This window comes from Drosophila obscura, unplaced genomic scaffold, assembly GCF_018151105.1.
Source record: "Drosophila obscura isolate BZ-5 IFL unplaced genomic scaffold, ASM1815110v1 contig_179, whole genome shotgun sequence".
Lineage (NCBI taxonomy): Eukaryota > Metazoa > Arthropoda > Insecta > Diptera > Drosophilidae > Drosophila > Drosophila obscura.
The window spans coordinates 6,856,433-6,871,734 of record NW_024542766.1 but is presented as its reverse complement, the minus strand read 5'-3'; the positions used below and the strand labels follow the sequence as shown (position 1 = coordinate 6,871,734).

Sequence of the window (15,302 nt, the reverse complement as noted above, 5' to 3'; positions counted from 1 at the left end):
AATGTGACTATTAACTCCCTACCATTAAGTACAGTTCTGTTGAATAACTTGTTGATACTGACTGAAGTTTCAACCATCCCTTGGCCACATACTCGTAATACATTATTGAATAACCCATCATTTGCGCTCATCTGTAAAATTCTTCAATCTGTGCATACAAAATGGTAAATTTCCACAGAACTCACGTATTGTAAGCTCGAGGAAAAACACCTACATTAAACTATAGCATAGCCATAAAATCAAAGTAAAAAAGAAAAAGAAAAAAAAAAGAAAAACGCTGAAGAAAAAGAGAAAAAGAATTGTGAAAAAGTAAAGTAAAGGAAATTGCTGGAGCAAAAGATTTTACCGCATGGCAAACACGTTTCGCATTGGAACGTTACTCGTGTGGGTTCGTTGTGTCTGTGAGAGAGAGGGAGGATGTGATGTGTTCTTGAGCTCCACATTTTATGGTCAAGTTGTGCAAGTTACTGTTTCATTTATATTTCATGTGTGTGTGTGTGTGTGGTCTTTGTTTTCCAGCAGTACGAGTGCCCAGACAGTTTTCACATTTTACTTTTCCTATTAATGTCAATTTAAATGTTGAAACACTTTGGTTTTCCTTTTCTTTTCGTTTTTTTTTTTTGTGTGTGTTTTCTTTATGTGCTAGAATCCCCAATGGGGCATGGGTCTGAGGTTGAGATATTGTTTCGGAAAAAAAGCACTTATAGCAACTGCACTACTCGCCGGCCAGATTATCGGTATGAGAAATAGTTGAATGCCCCATGCCTTCTACCCTATACCTTACCTTACCTTACCACTGCATTTCCCGCAGTCATTTGTGGCAATTTGCGTGCTCATTGTTAATTTGATTTTCAGCTTACGATAAGCGGCGGGGAAAACACCTCGAGGGCTCGAGAGAGGGAGAGAGAGAGAGAGAGCTCTGTTCTGAAGTCCTCTGCTATTTGTAGGGGGCAGAGCGGTAGAGTCCACTGCTATTTGGAGAGGTTAGGGCGTGGTCTGGCCGCATAATTGAACGATAAATTAAATAAAAGAACGTGGAAAAAAAACCCCAAAAACTAAATGCATTCAAGCGTAGTTTTTGCAAATGCAATTGAACTGTTAAAATCGAGGGGTTTTCCTATTGCTTAAGCCGAACAATTCATGGATGTAGAGCTGCAGGAGCGCACTTTTTTGGGGGTATAAAACACTCTGAAAATTCCACTCTTTAGCACATCAGGTTCCATTGAAGAACTTTAATAAATGTGGCCAAAATACAAAGGCAATAATTAAAATTAAATATTTATAGAACACATTACATTCCAAGAAATTGAATATGCCAATTATGTATTTTCATTTATTTTAATATCACACATAATTATTTATGCTACCGAAATTCTTGCATAAATAACTGCATCTACCTTTAGGCATACGAAAATTAATTAAAATATAAGCATATATCAATCGCTTTGATATGCCCCCCCCAAATATATTCTACGGCTAATTGATACGCGTGAAATTTCATTTCGCTAAAGTTAAACCGATTTAAAAGCATTAAATGGTTTTTTCCATTCATTTAAGCAACGTCAAATATTTAATTCTGGCAATCTGGGCACAAAAAAACCCCCATACACACAGTGTTAAATCCTGCATAGGCCAAGGCCTGGGCCTTTGATGTTCTGTCGGCACGGTCTGGCGGTCATTTTCAAAGTTAAACGTAAGCTGAGAGTGTGAGAAGTGCATAGAGAAAGGCGCCTAGGAATAGGAGTATAAAAAGTGCATCGAAAAGACTGAAGCAGGGGCTCCACCACCAGAGCACAACTCTTTCTGAAAATATGAGAGCAAAAAATGCCTTGAATTTCCTTTTAAAAATTGTACTTTTCCAAAATATTGAAAATCAAATAAAAAACCAAAAAAAAAGAAAAATAATCAACATTTAAGATTTAAAAAAAACCGTATAAATGCCTGAGAATTTTGTGACAAAAGAAGGTTCGTAAACGAAAAATCAAAATCAATAGAATGTCCACCAATAATTGTTTGATCGCAGCTCTTGACGGCTTAAGCAGGCGATCACCTTACACCCAGATTGCCATTGGCGCTGGCTCGGGTTTTCTCGCCGGCTACGTGCTGTTCAAGGCCAGCAAGTCCGTTGCCATTGTGGCAGGTGGAGCGATACTGATTCTACAGCTAGCAGTTCAATCCGGACTGATAAGAAGTAATCCCTTGGAAACGATCGTGTTGCAAGGGCACCCACGCAATACAGGGAATGTGCGTACGGGGCCAGCCACCACCAATTCACAGTCGCCCATGGCACAGTTGAACAAGGCCTATGATGTTGTAGCTGGCAGTAGCCGGCTATGCGTTTCCATGTTCGGCGGTTTCTTGGTGGGTTTTGGCCTGGCCTGATTATATGCGTATATAAAAGTAAATAAACTCTCACATAAATGTATTATAACATGTATAAATTAAAGTATGTTAATGTGGCAGCATTTTATTCCGCCTTTTGACTATAACCAAGGGGAAATGCAGTGAAACTTTTGCATAACAAAAGCCTTGAAAATTTTATAGAAATGCTCTTAACAAATTTGCCGGCTCACCTACACACACACACAAACACACACATACATACATTAAAAAGTTTTTTTGCATTCTCGCAAAAACTTGAAAGTTGTAACAACATTTTCATGCGCTTTTAAACATTTCAATTTTCATGCACAGAGCGAGTGGGTGAAAATTTATGCATAGGCAAAAGTTTTTCATCAAAACCCAGGCAAATAGCTTACGACTGAGATAAGTGGATGTGTTACAGTGTCTAAGAGAGACTACCTCCACCTCTTTTAATTTGGTTGCATTAATTTCTCAATTTATTGCTAATTCTACAAATTCGTTTGCAAAATTATTTATTATTTGCAATAGCTTCTGACTGGAATACAATATACAGTAGGAGTGCAAGGAATGCCTGACCGTCACGTATGGACAACTATTTGACATGTGGCTGCTGGGACTCGTGCCGCAGTGGTGTGCATTTTTATCTGTTTTCTTGCATCGAGCATACAGGATATGCTGCATCCTGCATCTATGGAAAAGATGTGTGCTGCCAGCAATAACGCAAAAACCCAATTTAAATCGAAACCGAAACTCCCGAAAATTCTGAACCCACACACACACACATCCGCAATCAAACACGTACCGTGTGGTGGGGCGGTGGTAGGGGGTAACACATGTCGTATGGCCAATAAAATTTGCATTTCCAAAAAGCCACATACAAACATTTTTGTGCTATATTTTGCTTTTTTTCTTGCATTGGTAATCGAATTTAAAAAGTTTGCAATGAATATTCCCACTGGAAAAGCTAGTTTAATTTGACATTTTGATTATGCAAATATTAGATAATCCCAATTAGGTAGATACGAACGGGGCAGAGTCTTGAATTAATTGAAAGAGCTGGCTGCTCCTCCTCTGGGCCAGGTCCGCCAGTCCGAAGATAAATGAAGTTGAAAGTTTGCCTTGTGATTAGCATTTGATTTCGGTTGCAGGAGAGAAACTCGAGGGTGGGGGAGTGGGGATTGTGGGGCGAGTGGAGTGCAGTGGTGAGTGGTGAAGCTTGCAGCAGTGGCAAGCTTTTCAAATGAGGTCGAAAGTGGGCGCTGCTGATGGTTGGACTTTTGTTAAGAGTTTGGGAGTCAATTAATTCCAGTTGCTAATTGGTTTGCTAATTGGCAGAGGTTTTACTTGTGGAAAAAGGTGGGGAACCACCCAAAAAATAAGATACGAAAATAGATTTTAATGTGCAAATAATACTCGCAACGGGCACCGCAAAAACGTATAAGGTTCTTCGCCGCAAATCATAGGCGAACAAAACAGCCCGTAATTGTTTATTCAACAAAGTAAACCAAAAACCCCAAACCAAATGCATGTCTGAACCAGAAACCCAACCAAAACTACACACAGAATATGGCTATTCCATGTTGTAAGCACTTGGAATAGAATTTGTGTAATATTTCGAACCATTTCAACCGAAAACAGAAACCGCAAATAGCGTAAATTGGAAATTATTATTGGGGAAATTATTAAATTGTTTGCTGCTAAAGTCAAGAGGCGGTGCATTTAATTGCTGATATATCCTGGGCAATAGCTCGATTAAATTATAAGCAGCTCAAACAGCAGCAGCAGCTCCAACTCCAACTCCACCTCGGAATCCGTTTTCGAATTGAAACTTCAAAGGTTTTTTTTGCAAATGCTGTTGGCTACGGCTGCTCATTAAATTTTCATGCTTGCCTGCAGTCCAAGGTAAAATACGAGCATCAGCATTGCAATTGCAATCGTCTCGCATCGCACAATGCTCTCTCCACTCTCCATCGTTTCCCATTTCCACGCTTTTCTTTTATTTTCCGCTCAGCCCCTTCATTTGCTGCCTGCTTGCCGCCGCTTTTGTTGTTAATATACAAAACAAAAACAACAACAAAAAAACAAGAGGAAAAAACGTGGCAAAAAAAAAAACAACACAAAACGAACAGAGGGGAACTTCATAGCAAAGGCATTTTATTCTCTATCTTCGTGGGTTTGTTTGACCCATGGCGGAGACAGGAACAACGAAACTATTAAAGTGGAAAAGCACTTAAATTTAAATAATAAATAATAAAGAGGATTTTTTTTTATGTGGAAATTTAATGAAAACGTGGCGAGTGAAATGAAAATGAAGTACTTTGTGGGGATTTTAGGGAGTTTAAGTTTTTAATTTGTAGCAGCGGAAGAGCAGAAAGAAGTGTTTGCCATATGAAAAAATACAAGAGAACATGCCCACTCTTTTGGTTAATTAATATTATGGATTACAGAGTAGCAGAAAAGAAAATATCACAGAATTGGAATATGATTTATGTAGAATTTAACCAAATATTAAAGAAGAATTATTAGATTTATCTAAGGGTCAAAGCAGTGGGACCCACGGCTTAAAATCAAAACAAAATAAAAAATGAGAATCTCAGTCGAGTGCGTAATGCGCTGTTGTTTTGGTTGTTGCCGAGAGAGCACGACAGAGCCTGAAAGAGAGTATCGAAGCTCGAGTACACTTTATTTAACATTCAAATATATTACGTATCCATTAAGCTCTGCTCACGGGACGGCCCGGAAATGATTTCGCAGGTAGCGATCGTTGCTGCCAAGCACTGTTGTGTTTACTCTCTTTCTCTATCTCTCTCTTCGACATCACACCCCCAGCAGACGGCTGGCGAAAGGCGGCCCCAGGAGAATAACGGGCCGACAGAGAATAAGCATAAATTATTTTTATTAAATATTATTAATGATTATCCATAATAGATCTGCTTGAGAAAAAAAAATAAAACTCAAAAATAATTAAAACTCAAAGGTAAATAATGAAAATATCGAGGGGAGCTTACTAATTAAGTCTTCTGCCCTGCAGGTGGCAGAATCTACAGCAATGCACATGCAAATAGCAATAAGCGACTAAGGGAACAGTAAATCTATACATATCAAAGTGCTGGTTGATACCTATTCAAGTGCCTGGCAGTGCACAGCAAATGCACGAGTCGAAGCAGTCTGCTCTGCTCTCTCTCTCTCTCTCTACGTCACTATTTATGTATGTTAATATATGTATGTACATTTGTTTGCATGTACATATGTATGTATAAGCTTATCTAAATAACTGCTAAACCCAAAATCAACTCTCGGCTTAGGCATACCGTCAAAACATCAACATCCACCGGTCATATCAATATCGAATCGGTAACCACACATAATTTAATTTATATTTACACCGCACCGAACACGAATGGAAACTCCATTCATCGAGAGAGAGAGAGAGATAGTCTGAACAAAAGCAACCACAGGACTCACGGAGGAAAATTCCGGAAAATTGATTGATAGTTTTGATGTCAGAAAGCGGAGCAGAGCTGTTGCTGCTGCTGCAGCTGCTCCTGCTGCTGCTATGGCAACCATTTCGATCGCAGGCATCGTTTTCGTTATTGTTGCCACACACTCTCGTTGATTGTGCGTTCGGTTGGATTAATTTAATGAAGTTATTAAAATCATAGCCATCGGTCGGGTAAAGGTTTACCCAATCGCTCCCTGAAATTTTGGGAAAAACATTTTCATCCACACATAAAGGGGCGGGGCCTTAAAGCTGAGTGTGTGTGGGGGGGCTGGGCAGGAGAAAACTTTGGGTGTAATTTTCTGGCCTGGTCACTTACTGGCGGATGTAATTTCCCACTCAAATTGGCACTGACTCATGCCGCCCACCAATGCACATGAACTTGCTATAAATCTAAACCCAAAGTGGGCGTGGCAGAACTTACTATCAGGAATACCCCATCTGTCTGATTGTCTGACTCGCTCTCACTCTGCGTGTCTGCCTGTCTGCCTGTCTGTCTGCCTTCGTCTGGGCAGGGGCAGGGCAGCGGCAGGGGCAGGGCAGAGCATTACGTGCAAATAGTTACGTGAAATTATTTCCGGAATCGGTAACAAATATCACATTGTTTGAGTTTCTACTCGCAATGAAGTTGCACTAAAGTTAGTTTCAAGTTAGCTGCTCCACACACACACACACACACATTGCTGCTTTCTTGGCTTAATTTTGTGGCTACAAAGAAATAGTTAAAAAATAAAAAAACTCAAGTTTAAAGTAAGTAAAGTTGTAAAGACTTTGAGGCATAGCAGTGCCAAAACTATTTAAGTTGTCCCTTTCTCATGCCTCAAGGGGGTATCTGAGTTTCATTTGCCGCACCGAAAAATCCCTTTCTGAATGCCGTCTACGAGTGTTGCCACGGTAGCCTGACTCTCAAACAGTCGCCATAAATGTTAATTAAATTAAAACGCTAATAGGCGTGAAATATGATAACACACACACAGGCACCAGTTCTATCACAGAAACGGTGGCCCAAGAGAGCACCAAAGAGTGTGCAAGAGCAGGAAGCAGGAAGGGAAAGACCATGACAGGTGGCAAAAACAAGGAAGTGACTCTATGGCTACTAATTCGACTAAAATATACCCTGATATCAAAAGAAAGGCTCTTTAGATAGTGCACTATTTTCTACAGTATTTTCTTTAATAGGATATTAGCTATAAATCTTTCTTTATTCTACCTGTAATATTTATCCATTGGCAAGGAATACTGTAAATTATTTTAATAACAATAATGATTTACAATAAAACCAAAGAAATTGAAATTGTGTGTACCACAAGACTCCTTACCGATGTGCAGGCGTATGGAGGAGGGATTGAATTTTTGAAGCTCTCTAAACCCTCTCTAAAGATTCTTCATTTTACATTACTATCCCTAAATCCCTACATACCCCTCTTCTTTAAAATAAAACTAGGTATCACAAGCAAGAAGGTGGCAAAAAATGGCAACAGCTGCCACACAGAGAGTCGTCTCCAGGGCTTTTTCGATGGAATGAAGAGATACCGAAAAGGGAGTATGGGAATTGCCAAAGTTTTGCCGCTCGCTTGATTTTCCAGAATAATACTCGTAATAATTAAAATGAAAATTAGAAATGGGCACAGTCGAAGCATCTGCCAAAAAGGGAAAGCAAACAGACAGATAGCAGAGAGGCAGAAAGAGAGAGGGTGAGAGAGAGAGAGAAAGGGGCAAAAGGAAAGCAAAGGACAATCTAGGTAAAATTTGCCTTTTGGTGTGGCGTCTAATTAAAAGGGATAAGTGCCTGGGCAGGTGTGAATCTGTCGAGGGGGTGGGCAAGAGGCAAGAAGTGGTCTCACAGAGGTGGGCAGAGGGCGGACCGAAGTAATTGCTAATTGCTGTGATTATGGGGGTCGAAAGGCAGAGCTGAAAATCGGTTGGGTTACTCGATGAATTGTCGGTAGGGGCAGAGAGTTTTTTATGGTAGAAAGAGATAGTTACATGGGGAATTTTTTCGTGGTAGGGAATTTATATTTCAATTTGGGATTTAAAACATTTTTTTTTGCTTAAATTTGGGGAAGGAAATCTTATAATGCTATTCAGAAATATTAAGTGATTCGTAGGTATTTATTGGTAGATTGGCATAGAAAACATATATATTTAATATATGTTTATATATTTAATAATTATTTTAAAAAATATTTTTTACTGGCAATGAAATATAAAATGATTTCGTTTTTAAAAAATAATTTTAAACTTTTACGAGAACGTTTCCTCAGGCAAAAACATATCCTATATGTCGGAATATCAATAATTTTTGTTTCTATGTAGATTTACACTCAGTTCCGTTTGAAACTGTTCATTCAACCCTCTCCTGAAGCACACTCTACAATAAACTGTTGCTTAGCCGCAATATCGAAACACTCTATCCACAAATGCACACACACACACACATATGTACAGGAACTCTATAGATAGATTTCAATCAAAAGCCAAACCACCTGCGGGCAACATCATTTGATGTTCCTTCCAAGAACCTCAGCACCCCTCACAGTCCACTTGTGTCCTTCCAATATGTGTGTCCTTCTGCTTAAGTGCCATTGACAGGCCACACCGCAAATGACAGGTGGCAATTGAAGAGAGAGGGGGGGATGGAGGCGTTGGGCAAGCCGCTTAAACCGAAGGACATATCCCCACCCATCTCTCGAGGGCTTCCTAATTTGAGTGTCGCGCGTGCATTGTCACAAATTCGCTGTCCGTTGGAGCATCCCCCCATCCGCCCCCCACCATTAAGATGATGAAATGTCCCTGAAGGTCACTAGGCAACACCACAACACCATAGCAGCCCCGGCAACCCCTCACTTGTTGCCACTTTAATTGTTATTAATATTTCAAAATGTCCTTTTATTTGATTGCGGTCGAGTGGAGTACAATTTTGGGTCTCACCCAAAAACAGCAGTGAACGATTTTCCACAGTGTATAAAGGTAAGGGGCAGAGGCAGGCCTGTTTGTCCTTGTCCTTGTGTGTGCCTTAGTCCTGATAATGCTTAATTTGCTGTTTAATTATGCAGAGAACGAACATTCATTGTCTCTTCTAATTACAGCTGTTTGTTATCTGCCAGAGAACACTGTACACTGGTACACACCCACCCACCTTTAAAGCGGCTTACGATGGATGCTATACATAATTTTCCACTTCTTTTGCCACACACACTCCACTCCACACTCCAGACTGACAATTTACCATTTTGGGGCAAACAACTTAATTTGGGTTACATTCCAGTTCTCACCACTGCCTCTACCCCCCGCCTGCCATGCCTCTCATGTAAGTTTTTTGGGGGAGAGGGTGGGTATGTTTGAGTGAGGAGGATGGGGGATTACAAATGGCCAAGCTGCGTGTAAATGTAACTGTCCTGACAGCCGAAACACGTTCGAAACACATAAACAGCTTTGGGTTCTATTTGTTTTTTTTTTTTTTTTTGCTCTCAGTTTGTCTCTCTGCCATTTGCTGGAAGTCCTTTAGCCAGAGCTCTCTCCTTGCTCCTCTTCGAAGAGAGGAGGGAGCCTCATAAATTTCAAATTTACTTTTGCCTTAAGGGACACAACAACACAAAAAGAGGCTTTCAATGTGTTTGAATATGCAGCCGAGAACTGAAACCATAAAAGATGGGGCATGTCCGATAGGTGGGATGATCGCTTAATGAACTAGAAATGAATTTGAAAGGATGTTTAGGCATGATATGAGAAGGAATTAGATTGGATATATTCATTTGACAATCAAATATTTGTTGGCAGGATGTATTCGTATAATGAACGGTACAGAAAATATTTAAAATGTCACGAAAGCTTAAAACAAAAATGAAATTTATATTATAAACAACTAATAAAACATTAAAATACATATACAAATAAATAACAAAAATAATTATGCAAAAAAATATTGCATTTATATATATTTTATATTGATAATTAAAATTTATTATTATTTATTTTCTTTGGAAGATTTTTTAAATGAAATAAATTATATTTGAATTATTTTTGTATATAGTTTAGTTGATCAATAAATGTAACAATATCAAATAAAAAATCAAAAAAATTCAATAAATATTGTATGGCTAATTCGCAGCAAAAAGATCTTTGTATTTCATGAATATTATATATGAAAGAAATCAGGCAATCAATTATTGCATTAAAAGAGAGTTTAAAATAAACTCGTTTCAGGAGCTATTTCCCTGCAATGGCTCTAGAATATTTCCAGATAGATATTCACTATTCCTAGTCAGAATTGAAGTACCATAAAATACCATTATACCAAATAAAATATCACAAAATCTACCAATATTCAACTGCAAAATTCCAATGAAACCACTATATTTCCCGTTCATTCGAGCACATTGATCAGATCTGGCTAAAATGCCGCATCATTTGGCGACAAAAACAGCCGCAAAAACGCAACTTATTTCGGACCGCACATAAATCTCAACCATCTATAGAAATTATTTGTACTCTCAACGGATAAAAGGGGATGTATCCGCAAACTGGCGCTTAAAAGCCGTTTAATAAGTCTGGCCTCACACACACAAAATAACACATGAGAAATATATCCTGCCACTGCATTGTGGATGGCAGCAAAAGGAGCTACTGGAGCTCCTGGTTGTTGGTCAATTGCCTGCCTGCCTGCCTGCATTGGCCATAAATAACCATGGGGTTCGCTTGCCTATTGAAACGTTGACATGGCACAGATACTCGTACTCGTGCTCGTATTTTGTCGCATAGTTTTTGATAAATTGTTGTAAACACTTAAAGCAATGAATAAAGCGGAATGAAAACTTACCAAAAAAGAATACATACAAAAGGGCTTCAAAATCTAAAAATAAAAAAGAGACAGTTAGAGCATAAGCTGAAATAAAAGAAAGAAATATAATACATTTATTTAATGTATATAATAAATTGCATCCCCAAATTTGAATTTAGAAGAAAACCATTATAGGAATAATAAAGCATTATCATATATACCAGATTGCAGCATTTGGTTGCAATCGGTTCAGTATTAAAGCCAGAATAATAGAACCAAGATGTTATTTGGCTGTTTGAACACTTGGCTTTTGAACACTTTTATTGCTAGAACCAAGGGCTTTAATATGTTTCCATTAAATAGTAAACTATCTCTCAAACCAATAATTATATTCCACTTGAGCTATCATCTTCTCTGAATAATTCTTCTGAAATAATCCGAAAACCGAAAGCGTAAAACCAATCAAACACTTGAAGAATAACATCCTATAGATAAATAGGTAAACGTTCTGCCGCCCGCAAATCCATTGAGCTCATTCACCTTTCAACTGTGCCACAGAGCTACATGCCACACAGCCACAGCTCCACAGCTCCATGGAGTCTCTGTCTCTATCTCTCTCACTCTTCTGGGGGGCCACAAGTTTATTTGCTCATTCAGCTCAATCACAGATCAAATAGCTGGGAAAAAGTGGTGCAATGAAAATACCTGGCAAACAATTTGAACTACGCTCAACCTTTAAACTGCACAAAGAAGGCGAGGAGCCAACAGATTGCCTTCCTTGTTGTCCCAAGGAGATGGTGATGGAGATGAAGGTGGGGAAGCGGTTCGAGTCAGACAATTGCCCCAGGAGGAGGAGGAGGAGGCAGACAGGCAGCATAAATTGCTCCGACACGAAAGGAAGTTGGAAGGATTGTTGAGGTCTAAATCTAAGGCTAAGGCTAAGCAGCCTGCTCAGCTTCTGCTCCTCTGGTGGTGTCCTCTCTCTCACTCTCTCTCTCTGTCTCCATTTCTTTTGTTTTTCCAGCAAACAATTTGCCAAATCCGGTTGAGAGAGATTGAACAAAAGAAATGCATATGCATAACTTTTGGCTCCACCACTCGCCCACTTTCCACATTCTAGAGATGGTAACGTGTGAGGTGCATGGCAGGAAGGGAAGGTTCACTGGGAGAAACCTGGAGTACTCCCACAAAAAAAACTTTATATATTTTTATAATATTCCCCAAAAACCTGACATCACGCTACCATCTCCATTTTGCCCCCCCCCCCTACCAATCCATTGTCTAAAGCCCCAAACGGTAATGCAATTTTAAGGAGGGCCTTTGATTTCCCAATTGGATTTTCACATATAACTCACATGCTTTCAACGCAGGCAGGAAAATAGTTGATGGGGGGAATGAGGAAACACTGGAAGTGCATTTAGATAATTTTAGAAAAGACATCAAATGGGTTGGATATTAACCCTCGAACTACCATCAATCGTAGAGTATTGGCAGCACTCCCAAACGCCACATGGAAAGTAGAAGCCAAAAAAAATGATTAAAACAACTGTCAAAGTGATTGACAGTAGCCCAGAAAAATGGGAGCTCGGCTACATGCATAAATTACCAAATAAATAACATAAATTTTATTTATTTTAAGCCCATCGTTGCCTGGTACAACCGTGTACCACCCCATACCCTGGAAAATTATGCAGCGATAACTTGTCGAGGTGTCGCCTTGACAGCCCCCCACACCCATTCCCACAACAAATAACAATAACTAAAGGATCCACCAGTTTGTTGTATCTTTGAGATACTCTTTAAGTTTTGCTGCAAAGAATGTATCTCATACGAGTTTCTATAAGTAACTCAACTTTTCCATTGTTGATGCAGCTTCAAAGAGGCCAAAATAAAGACCCTTTTGCTCGCCAAAAACCATGTAGAAAAGTTTGAAATATAATTAGGTTCCACTGTGAAAGTTCAGGGAGTGCGGTGAACATGTAAAAATAGAATATAAAATTAAAATAAAATATTATTATTAGAATCGAATAAAAATTGTATAATACGACAGAATATAACAGAATGTGTGACTAAATAGGATGCTATAATGCAGAAGAGGATTAGAAATGGATATGGCTAAGAACAAAATTCTTTTTAACCATTCGTCATGAGACTCAACAATGTAGAAGGATCTATGAATGGATATTTTACTCTTTCAAAATCCTTTACCCTATAAAAATATGAAAATATTTAATTTAAATATGAAATATCTTATTTGAAATATGAAATATTTGTAGACCAAATAATTTCATATTAATGTCAATAAGTTATAAGTTAAAATACTTTCGTTTCAAAATTTCCACTCACGGAACATTATTTAATCTAAGTGTTAATATTAAAATTTCAGTGTCTATTTATTTTGTTGTTATCTGATTTTTGCTGATTTTCCTTTAGTTCCGCATTTAATAAATCCTTGAACGTTTAACAGCTTTTCAATTATTTAATTGCAATTTCTTTGACTCGCACACTTCGAATCGATGGCCTAGTGGTTTATCATCATCAGGTTTATAATCATTTTAAAGTGCTTATCCACCTAACCCCCTACTTTTCGCTGCCATTAGTTAATTCCATAATCGATTACCGCTTGACCGATTGATGCAATGGAATGAAGGGTGGCGGAACTCAATCAGCTTTTCACTTTCCACCGTACAAAAGGAAGGGAATGGGAAGAGAGAGAGAGAGAGCGACAGAGAGAATGGACTGCCAAAGGAGCTGCCGTTCAGCACTTAATAAACGCAATTAATCCAATTAAAATGTCATGTCCCATTAATGCGAATTAAACACAGCACCAGCAAATGTTGTGCAATTAAATAAATGCACTTAAACCAATGAAAAGTACACCCACAAACACAGAGAGAGAGAGATAGAGAGAGAGAGAGAGAGAGAGAGATGCGGTGAAATGAGGCGTGGAAAATGCACATATCAATGGCATAAAGCCGCTTGACAGTTGAAAGATGAAAGAGCAGACAAAGGGAGAGAGCGCGGGAGTGGGCCAAAGGAAAGCGGAAAGCGGAAAAGCAGCAGCCAAATAAGCTTGGCAAAAATTTACACGCCACAATAAACAATGAACAGTGAACAATTAAATGTGAAAGCAATGCAAATGCCAGTTTGTGGCTCCATCCATTTTCCAACCATTTTCGCTTTTCCCGTTCCCCGTTTCAGGACTTTTATCAACATAATCGACTGTGTCAACGCTTTCTGGTCAATTTTCACCCCTTTGGCGACTGTCCAACTAATTAAATGCGACAAATATATTTACAATAAACTCACAACAAATAATATCTGTTGCAGGCTCCATTCCCTTCCGTTCGTGGCCGTTTGCTTGGGTTTAATTTTCCATTTTTCATATTTATTCATCATCATTGGTATTACAAACAGAGCCACAACAGAGCCATGGAGGCATGCAGTATGAGGCATGGGGCATGCAATTAATATGCTTAATTTACATGTTGTATGGATACATTTTATTGTATTGTTTGCCCTGTGGCAACAAACAGTTCAGTTCAGTGTTGGCATGCTGCCTGAGGAGAGTTTGGTGTGTGCCACAGGGATACTCATTGTGGGATGCAAGTTTTTTCAATGCAAACTCCATGTATTTGTATGGGTTATTTCATTAAAATTTCTGAATATTAGATTATTATTAGAGTCAGACAAAAGAGATTTAGTTCGATTTTGACCACTCTCTGGACTCTCTTTTGATTCTCTTTATACCCCCTATTTGGACGCCTCTTTGGACCTCTCTTTAGACCCATTTAGAACCATCTCTCTCGACAGACGGACGGGCACCACTGCATGACGTGTGAATACGTTTAGACAAATATTTATTTATTAAATTTATTTTGCAGAACTAAAATTTTTCAAACTATTTCTTGATCCGCTTTAATTAAATCTCATGGTGGACCATTTATAATTATAATAATATAACATTAATAAGATAAAGAAATAAATACATATTTTGTGATATTTAAAACCATATTTTCATCCAAAAGAAGAGCTTTAAAGTTATCTTAGAATAATTCGAATTGTTATTCAAAAGAAAGTTATTTCAAGAATTGTTTTCCCTACGTTTTCAGTATTACAAAATTTCATAGATATAAAAGAAATCTATATAGATACAAATATAATAAAATATCGTGTACAAAACATTCCCATAACCATCCAATTTATTGCTGGGAAAACTCTGCAAAAGTTTTTTGTTGCTTGTCTGCGGGCTTTTTGTGGCATAGTTTGTGGCATTCTTCATGGGCTTTTCCTGTGGCCTTGCCGTACGCTTTTGCCGTCAAATTATTGCATTACAAAATTCACAACACAACAATTTCCTCCCCCAGTGGAAAACAGTTTTCCGTTGTCACCTTGAAGCATTGCCTTCGCCAGGCAAGCAAGCGCCCTCAATAAAATAATTTACTTTACGTCAAGTTTTGTCTTTATTTTTTAATTAGCTGCTGAGCATTTTCATGGCATTTTCATTGTCGTTGGCATTTGGTGGCTGTGTGGGTGGCACTTTTGTTAGGCAAACCACCGCCTCCTTCCGTAGCTTGTCTTTTTCGAGTGCTAATTGCATTTTGTTCTTGTGTTTTGTTGTTGTTTTTTTTTTGGTTGCTTATTTCTACTGTTTTGAGG

At 38.5% G+C, this 15,302-nt stretch overlaps 2 protein-coding genes across 3 annotated transcripts in view; one reads left to right on the top strand and one right to left on the bottom strand.

Moving 5' to 3' along the window:
* The window catches only part of LOC111076524 (cell adhesion molecule 2), a 128,021-nt gene that overhangs the window by 70,111 nt on the left and 42,608 nt on the right, over positions 1-15,302 (bottom strand). For both annotated transcript variants that reach the window (XM_041592482.1, XM_041592483.1), the window contains exon 3: positions 10,683-10,715. The gene's annotated coding sequence lies outside the window, so the exon portion shown is untranslated. The remainder of the gene's footprint in view (positions 1-10,682; positions 10,716-15,302) is intronic.
* On the top strand, positions 1,572-2,468 carry LOC111077810. Its single transcript, XM_022372231.2, has 2 exons — positions 1,572-1,965; positions 2,024-2,468. Exons 1-2 carry the CDS (start codon positions 1,938-1,940, stop codon positions 2,380-2,382), a joined length of 387 nt encoding a protein of 128 aa, XP_022227923.2. The 5' UTR covers positions 1,572-1,937; the 3' UTR covers positions 2,383-2,468.